Source organism: Gymnoscopelus braueri (genome assembly GCF_963280865.1).
Source record: "Gymnoscopelus braueri genome assembly, chromosome: 21".
NCBI lineage: Eukaryota > Metazoa > Chordata > Actinopteri > Myctophiformes > Myctophidae > Gymnoscopelus > Gymnoscopelus braueri.
In genome coordinates, this window is record NC_137623.1 from 41154354 (window position 1) to 41164353 (window position 10000).

A 10000-nucleotide genomic window follows, 5' to 3' on the forward strand; every position below is an offset into this window, starting at 1 on the left:
AGAGAGAGAGAGAGAGAGAGAGAGAGAGAGAGAGAGAGAGAGAGAGAGAGAGAGAGAGAGAGAGAGAGAGAGAGAGAGGCATCTGGAGTATTGTGATGAGGTGGAGAACAGGAAGGTGGGGGATTAAGGTTATGGGGGAGAGAGAGAGGGGCACATCTGGAGGATTGTCATACACACAGATGTTGAGGGAGGAGATGGATGACAAGGTGGAGAACAGAGAGGTGGGGTGGAGGTGTGGAGCACAGAGAGGACCACATGTCACATAACAGGAAGAAGAGAGAGAACGAACGGAGCATAAAACATATAGCAGCATGTGGAGAGAGAGAGAGAGAGGAACCTGATCTATTAGTAACATGTCTTGTGTATAGATCTCCATTGTACAGTAGCTGTTTTATTTTAACTTTTTTCTTATATAATATTAATCTCAACTCATCCTTTTGAAATAAAATAATAAATCCGCACTCATCTGCTCCAGTGTGATTTATTGACGACGTTTCAACTTAGTTTGACCAGAATGAAGAGCCTTAATTGGCTCGAAACGTTGTCAATAAATGTATTTATTCATTCTCTTTCTTCATGTTACTTTCCAACCCAGCACCTCAACCAAGTGATGTGCGTATTCTATTCGTTTTTATATTGTTTTGAAATATACAATACATCCAAAACAACAACAACCTTGCCTTTGGTTTCAATGGTCTCTCTCTCTCTCTCTCTCTCTCTCTCTCTCTCTCTCTCTCTCTCTCTCTCTCTCTCTCTCTCTCTCTCTCTCTCTCTCTCTCTCTCTCTCTCTCTCTCTCTCTCTCTCTCTCTCTGTGTGATAGGTGTTTCTCCTTTTCCCTTTTGGCCACTGGTAGTTCAGATATGTCTTCTTCATGGGCTGTAACCTCTCTGTCAGGCTGAATGCTAGTGCTGCACGCTCTGATGACTCTGTGCTTTACCCCTAGGGGGGTCCTCAGTTACTACAGGGGGTCCGCCAAATCTTTGTGTGATAGGGAACATTAGCTGCAAATAGCCGATCTAAAAATAGCCAACTTGTAGATCGGCCGACATGTAGATCGGCTATTTTCAGAGAGTTGCAGACCAAGTACTGTGCCAAACGGTCAAGTTGACTAAGTATTGATTGTTTATAAGGTTAACTGTCTGAAAATACACATTAACATGGATCCAACGTGTTACGTACGTGTCAGAATATTCCGAGGGACTCAAGTGCAGAAAACAGAGGCAGAATGAAGTTAACTCAGTCTTTACTTAAGTTCCAAAAAACAGAACAAAGGTCAATACCAGAGGTATGTCATCAAACAGAAAAACAAGGCAGGCAAGGGCAAGGCAAAAGGTTAATCCAAAAAACAGGTGGTCAACTTCTCAGTCCAGGAACAAACAGGTAGGTGGGTGGTGGTTCAGGCTGGAAGAAGACAGGCATTACTACGACAAACTGACACATGGTATTGTCATAAAACTCATTGAAATATACCCTCAAACTAATTAGAGCAACAGACAGCAGGTGAGTAGCAACGTGTGAAGAGTAGACAATTAGCAAAGGGGACTGATTACAAGGAATGCAAGGGGGAGTGAACACAAGGGGCAGGTCTAGAGAGGATTCCTGACTATGAAATCTATGAAAAAGTTTAATCTGCAACACAATTTTATACAATATGTAGCGGGGGTCCCTACTTCATCTCTCTCTCAGCTAAGGGGTTATTGGCCTGAAAAACGTTGAAGATCCCTGATCTAGCATGTTGTTCTGAATCTTGGATCCATGGATAAGGCAAGGATGTTCATCGAATCACTGGTGTCATGGTCATCATGTTTCTCCTTGAGGTAATCCATAATGGTGGTTTTCATGGATTGGATAAGGCTGATGTCAGCTTCCTGAGTTCACACTGTGCTGGTATTGAACAGAAAAGCAGGGACAGATTTGACGTGTCGTGAGGGATGGTGACAGTCCTCACCACAAAGTGCATCTGTGAATTCCTCAGGGGGGTTAGGACAGGTTTCACATTGAGGAGATGGTGACAGTTTTCACCACGCATGCAGTGCATCAAATACATTCCCAGAGGGGGGGATAGGGCCTTGTGGATCGACTGCACTTCATTGTATTGCTACGGGTCAGAATACAATTAGAATATGTTGAATATTGTGTCAGGGAGGAGGACTTGGTTTCAGACAGTTCTGGTAGAGGTACAGTAGATATGAGAGGTGACATTGGCGACTTTAAATAAATAAATAATCTAAACTGCCATTTAACAATGCAGTCTCATGCTATGTCATAAGTAAAAGTGTATTGAATTTAACATGAAAATGTGATATATATATATATCGCCCCACGCCCTAGCCTCGCATAGCCAGACTATATCACTGCGTGGATATGAGTCTGATGCTTCTACGAGGACGTTTTTTTTTCCAAGGGGGCGGGATGAAAATTGGATGCAATTGGTTAGCCTTACAACCAACTACCAATTACAGTCTCCCATATTTTAATACTGGGCCCTGATTGGTCCCCGCAGACTTCGGGAGCAGGAAAAGGATTCACCACGGAGCGGTGCCAGACACAAATCATTTTGTTTTGCACTGGCAGATTCGTCTGGTCTACCCACGCCCAGCCCTCCTTTGACCGCTCCTCTTATTTCATCTGCCCTATCTCCTCTCACCTTTCCTTTTATCGTTCCCTCGTTTCCTGTCTTCCATCGTCTTTGAGACTCTACTGTTTTTTTCTTCTTCTCATCTCTTCCCTCGTTCATTTCCTCTGACCTCACACCCCATTCTCTCTCTCTCTCTCACGCACACACACACACACACACACACACACACACACACACACACACACACACACACACACACACACACACACACACACACACACACACATGGTGACCCTCATCCTGTCGCACCTCCATATACGCATCCCCCTCTGTCCTCTCTTTCACCTTTTCCTCTGTCACTACCACTCCAGGTTTATCACCTCTGTCTTCTCTGTACTTCTGCACAAGACATGGTGTAATAACCAAGGTTATTATAGTTTAGCATTTTTAATTAGTTTAGATTTTTTATTTGGTTTGGATTTAATGTTTATCAATTTCAGTTTGTTTTAATTTGTTTTTAAAGCTGGTTTGGAATGGTTTTTATTTCATGAAAATACTTAGTTTTAGTTGATTTCTCTCCCTCTCATCTCCTCCATAGCCTCTGACTCCACCCTTAACTTTTCAATCTCTTCTCTGTATTCCATCAATTTTTCATTTGAACCTTCTAACATTTGACTCTCAGTCGATAGCAGGTCTCTCTCTCTCTCTCTCTCTCTCTCTCTCTCTCTCTCTCTCTCTCTCTCTCTCTCTCTCTCTCTCTCTCTCTCTCTCTCTCTCTCTCTCTCTCTCTCGCATAAACGCATCTATCATCTCCGTACCCTCATTACTAAAACATAGAATCCACCCTCCTCACTTCCTCATGTCTCTCTCTCATCCACCCCCCCCCCCCCCCGCTATATGTCCATCCTCTCTTCTCACATCTTCCTCCTCTTCTTCACATCCTCTCATCCTGTTCTCCATCCTGTGCTGCCATTAAAGTGTGGCGTCATTGCTGTCAGGGTTTTCTTAATCTTCCATTTTACACCCCCTGTTTACTCATCACTGTCAAATTGGTGTGTGTGTGTGTGTGTGTGTGTGTGTGTGTGTGTGTGTGTGTGTGTGTGTGTGTGTGTGTGTGTGTGCGTGCGTGTGCGCGTGCGCGTGTGTGTGTGTGTGTGTTATTCCCTCAGGGGAACATTGTAATTCGCTGTGTAATTTCTTTGAGGTTTTTATTGACGTTTCCAGTGATACAGGTCTGGTTATCTGACAGGGCTGTGTGTGTGTGTGTGTGTGTGTGTGTGTGTGTGTGTGTGTGTGTGTGTGTGTGTGTGTGTGTGGCAGATGCTTTGCAGCCTCACCAACACCCTCCTCTCCATTCCTCTCATCACCTGGTTATCTGTCATTCTCAATCTCTCGTTACTTTTTCCTGCCCTGCTTGATTCCCTCTTTTCTCATCTTCTCAAGGCCTCTATACCTCGATCCTCCCTCTCTGCAGCTAACATTTTCTAATCTTTCATTCACTGATTTGCTCTTCCTTGCAACCCATGCCTGCCTCATCTCAACCATTGTCCGTTGTCCGTACAGACATCACATATGGATGCAATTTCATGACATTTTCTTTAGTCTGGGTATAGCTCAGTTGGTATAGAGCTCTTTCCTTTCGACCTCAAGGTCATGGGTTCGAACCTGCATTCTCGGCTGACAATAAATCTCCATGAAATGTAAAGACGCAATGTTGCGCACAGTATTATACTATCTTGACAATAATACATCCCATCAACACCAAGGTCCGGATTAACCCTTCGTGGTGCCCGGTGCTACGACCCGTTTTGGTGCCCCCCGGGACCGTTTTTTCAGGTGGGGGAGCGGCACGGCACGGAAAATTGCCGCTTCTCTGCCGCGTTTCACCGTTTTAGCGCTCCTTCAGCAGCCGCTGCTTCTAAATTTCGGCACTTTTCGCCGATGGTTCAGTCTTCTTTCACTTTCTCCCCGCCGTTTGGTGCCCCCCCCCCCCCAAGGTTGGTGCCCTGTGCTTCAGCACCTAAAGCCCTTCCGTTAATCCTTCACTGTCAACACCTATCTACACAAGTCTAGGAATCAGTCATAGTCATAAGACACGCACACGCACGCACACACGCACACACACGTGCACACACACGCGCGCACACACACACACACACACACACACACACACACACACACACACACACACACATACACACACATCACACACACCAATTTGACAAGCTCACAATGCGTCGTCGCTGTGCACTTGTAGATTGGCAATTTTCACTACTTTTGTGTGACATTAATTTGCGAATTAACACATTGATTGCCTAGATCGAGTTAACTCGTTTTTAGAATCCACAAAGAAAATTCCACAAGGGGCAACCTAACACAGCTTTGGAATGATCGATCGTCTCTCAGAGAAGAAAAATGTGGATGTGACATCATTCCAAAAAACGTCACTTCCATCCGCCCCAATGATGGGGTTTTCAGAAAAACGGCTGTAACTCAGTTTCTTTTTTTTCCATTGAAAACCACCCGTTTTCAGCGGACCAAAGCTCCAAAATGGCGGATTGCGGTTGGAAACTTGTCGTTCCCATGGATACACAGATCCTTCCGTCTACTCACAGGAAACTTTTTCCGTGTGTTTTTTTTACACAATGTCGGTTCCACGGCGTTTCAAATATCATCGGATTGAGGTAATTATACGCCGGCACGGGGATAGAAAACTATGTTTAATATCTTGGCAATCAATGTGTTAAAGGGAGGGTAAGTCATTTTCTTTGGTTAAAATCAGTGTTAAATAGCTCTATATTCTGATAGTACTCATTGCTATAGAGTGTTTGTTCAGTAACATGAGTCACCATGTCTCTCCAGCTCTTTATTAAACGGAAAATGGATTTTCAGGATACAGATTAAAAAAGGGAAAATGGAAGTGAGGACAAAATTGGAACTGGAACACTATAAAAATTAAGCTGATAAATGGGTACTCTCTCCTGATTGGCTGAAGTTTTGTAGCCTGGCATGGCCAGACTAATATCACTGTGTAGATATTGGGCAAATCTTTTTTTGCAATGGCAGATTCGTCTGGAACCAGGCTAGAAGTTTTGTCACCTACCTGAAAATTTATTTTCTGTTTATTAAAGATCTGGAGAGACGGTGAGACTCCTGTTATTGAACAAACACTCTATCGCAATGATTACTATCAGAATATAGTGCTTTAACCTTTTAACAACAAATATTTTGTTTTGACCAAAAAATATCACATACCCTACCTTTAAGTTGAAATATGGAGACACAAGGTTTCTGTCCAACAGCGAAGTACTGAGATGTTATGTTCTTGTGATATTGTGTGTAGGTGCTGGTGGCTGGTCTCCACTGGACACGGATCATTACCAGTGGCTGCAGGTGGACCTGGGCTCCAGGAAGCAGGTGAGCGCCATCGCAACGCAGGGCCGCTACAGCAGCTCCGATTGGACGACGCGGTACCGCCTCTTTTACAGCGACACAGGAAGGAACTGGAAGCCCTACCACCAGGACGGCAACATCTGGGTGAGCAGACAACACTCTGAGAGACTGATATACAAGCTCGTAGCACGGCACTCGGTGCCGCACTACGAGCTTGTAGATCTGCTATTTTTGAAAAATCGTGAACATTTTTGTAAATCTTTGAATGTATGTTTTTTTAAAGCGTAATTTTTTTACTCAAATCTTTGCTTCTGGGGGATTCTACAAATGTCTTCTAAATCCTAATAGCTTTTTGAAAAAGTGTATGCTGCTATATCAGTGGTTCTCAAACTGTTTCATGTCAATTAAGGGCCCCCAAAATTATATGTATTTGGCCGTGGACCCCCATCTCAAAATATGTTGTTCCAGGGACCCCCCAGAAGCAAAGATTTGAGTTAAAAATGTTTGCTTTCCAAAAAGAAAAAATATATATTCACAATATATATATATTTGCACAAATCTTCACCTTTTTCCAAAAAAAATGCAGATGTACGAGCTCATAGCACGGCACTCTGCGCTATGAGCTTGTATATCTGCTATTTTTGAACAGCCCAAAGAAATCTAAAGATGCTTTCCCGGTTTGAAAGAAAACCTTCTTTCAATTATCATGATATGCGTTTTTGTAAATGATGGTCCCATTCTTTTCCAAAATGATGATAAAGTAGGGTATGCTTCTGGGGCTTCTACTGGTTCTAATGAGTGAAGACCCGCCCTCTATCCCTGTCCACCCAATAGCATTTTTTCCCAGTTCTATTCCGGGACCGTAAATCCAAATATGGCAGATTTGAATTTGATATGTGTGCGTGTGCGTGTGCGTGTGCGTGTGCGTGTGCGTGTGCGCATGTGCGCGTGTGTGTGTGTGTGTGTGTGTGTGTCTGTGTCTGTGTCTGTGTCTGTGTCTGTGCGTGCGTGCGTGCGTGCGTGCGTGCGTGCGTGCGTGCCTATGTGTTGTTCAACCAGACAGCAGAGCATTTGTTGATAGGCCAGTGTGATTACAAAACAAGTCATTTTTGTTGCCTTATTAATAACATACTGAAGTTTTATGTGCTGAGCGTTGTGTGGGAGGGGAACTCCGAATGTCACATTCTGTCCCATATTAATATTAATTGACTAATTAGCACATTCATCTTTCGTAAAGGGATTTACAGGAAGCGACAATTAAAACTCAATGTGATAGTGAAGCATTAACTTGACACTGGAAACCCATTTCTCTTCACCCCTGCAAACAATGGCCCTCTCAGTAGCATTAGCCTTTGAGTGAGGTCATTGTCTATTAGCCTAAAGCGATATGTTCACAACGTTGAATATGCGAACAATATAGGGCTTGATATCCAGTTAACACATTATGACGAGGTCCCACATGCAGATGAGTTGTAACAATGAACGAACTGAGTCGTGCACAGAAGGTGTACCATTATCGCTTTTACTAGTCAAATTGAAAATTAAGTCTTGACTGAGGTACAATCTGAATGTGTTAAAACTATGTATCTGTGTGTGTGTGTGTGTGCAGCCTGATCTCCAGAGAACTAGTATACATTGCACGGATCCAGTGCACGTTATTCCGTGCATAGTCGCCTAGAAACCCCGAAATTGCGTGCATATGTACGGCGAGTCCCACGGTGGGCGTAACCAGTCGCAACCCGGAAAAACCCGGAAGCAGAGCAGTCCCCACAACAAAATTTACGATTCTGTGCCTATCGGTACATAACTCAAACGGCGCTGAGTAGGCACAAGGGAATGTCGCAACGTTCGGGACGGCAACTCGCTGGCTTTAGCTCGCTCGGTGGCCCCTTACGTGGCGACAATTCCCTTGAGACTGCGCGCCTCCGAAATGGTTTTGTCACAAAGGGAGAGATGTACATATGCACGGAATTTCGGGGTTTCTAGGCGACTATGCACCGAATAACGTGCACTGGATCTGTGCAATGTATACTAGTTCTCTGGCGATCGGGTTTGTGGGGGTGTGTGTGTGTGTGTGTGTGTGTGTGTGTGTGTGTGTGTGTGTGTGTGTGTGTGTGTGTGTGTGTGTGTGTGTGTGTGTGTGTGTGTGTGTGTGTGTGTGTGTGTGTGTGTGTGTGCGTGCGTGCGTGCGTGCGTGCGTGCGCGCGTGCTTGCGTGCGTGTAAACACTCAGGGTCCTATTCTTGCCAATTAAGTAATAACGCCACCATCATCTTATGCACAAATGCTATTTTGCTGAACGCTAACAGTTAAGACTCGCCAGCATATTTAGCGCCTGGGGGAATGTTAATATGTTAATTAAGGGTGCTATGCAGTATCTGCTATTTTGACCCTTGACTTACCACGATTTGTTTGGTACTCTACACAACTCTGTGTAGAGTACCAAATGCACTCTGTTATAGAGTTTTGGACACCGGCAGTTTAACACATTGGGTGCCAGAGGTTTATTAAAATATTATACGTTGAGTGCCTGCATTTCTTCCATCCACTTGCGTTATACGTTTCGTGCTGTAGAAGCCCCGACGCGGAAGTGCATGTAAACAAAGCGTGCGTGCGAGACGGCGGAGGGTCCCGACTAACGCCTGGAACAATAATATTTCCAACGCGATCCTCCATTGCAGCGTGATCGCCGATCGAAAACGGCTCGTTTCCACCACGTTAAAAAGAAATGGAGATATTAAGCTTTTAGTCAAGGAGATAACATTGAAAACGCCGACCGGAAGGATTTTTGACATGGAGCCACATCCAGCCTCTTCTTCTCAGAAACTCCTTAGGTGATGTCAAAGTTTCGTTTTAGCGCCCCACGTGGGCCACTCGTATAAAAATAGAATTGGGTCAAAAACGGTCCGGACCGTTTTCGGCACTTCTCGTTTGGATCCTCAAAAACGGTCCGGACCGTTTATGGCACTCGATGTGTTAACTAAGCCATACTCGGCCAATTCTCAAGTGATTGTTATAATTCAAAGGTCTCTATAATATGTGACGTCTCTATGTTAATTCTGTGTATCAATTCTTCTTTGAATATCACTCAATCAAATGCAATAGATGTCAATAGAAATGTCGTGTGGGACAGGCACACAACTGCATGTATGCATGATAGACAGCCAGAGCCCTACTCACCCCGTATCAATCCATCCTATCTGAAATAATCATGTTTCACTCACAATTTAGGTGGTATTTCAAAGACTTATTCCTTCATTAATCCTATTAAATAAAATACAAGTTTACTGTTGTCGTGCTTGTAGAAGTGCTGTCAGATGGAAACAAATTGAGTGTGTTCTTTTCTCTCTCCGAGCGCATTCAGCACTTTTACTTTCACGGAACATTTTACCGTCCTCAAAATTGCCGAAAGGGGTTGACCAAGCCCCCAGGTCTTAAGCTAAGACGTAAGACCTGGCGGTAATTAAGACGCGCAAAATAGGGCCCTCAGGACTGTTCCCATGATAAATGGATCTTTTACACTTGATAGTAAATTAAGCTGTTGTTTTTGTGCTGCTGCATAATTGTCCTCCACTTATTATTTATTGAACACCGTTATGGCTCTGCAATTACCCCTGATTTATTGCTTTTAATATTTCTGCAAATTTATTCCAAAACACATTAATCTCGGGTGCTTTTGTAACTATATATTCAAGTTTGTTTTTAGTTTGTGGTCTAGATGTATGCCAACGAGTGGGTGGTTGGTTTGTAATTGATTGCCAGTGTGATCCAAAAATATTGCTTGTTTAAACAGAGGCAATAGTATCGATGCTGAGTGGATGCCATCAATAACCTCTGGCACAGTGACGAGCCCACAGCCCACATTTGTTTTTCTCTGTTGTGGCATATGAATGTGTAATTCCAGAGATCAACAGGTGGAATTATCTCTTTTGATATATGTTTCTTTCTCACTGCTGTGAAGTAACAAGCTGTTGATCTGATGACATTTAAAGCTTGAAAGCTGCCAGCGTCCTTTGTTTATTTATAAGA

At 43.8% G+C, this 10000-nt stretch overlaps 1 protein-coding gene across 1 annotated transcript in view; it reads left to right on the forward strand.

Moving 5' to 3' along the window:
• The window catches only part of LOC308077006 (contactin-associated protein-like 2), a gene marked incomplete at both ends in the record, with an annotated part of 165056 nt that overhangs the window by 8366 nt on the left and 146690 nt on the right, over positions 1-10000 (forward strand). Inside the window, one exon of the mRNA XM_080417535.1 lies at positions 5923-6116. Coding sequence (XP_080273661.1) covers positions 5923-6116 — 194 coding nt within the window. The remainder of the gene's footprint in view (positions 1-5922; positions 6117-10000) is intronic.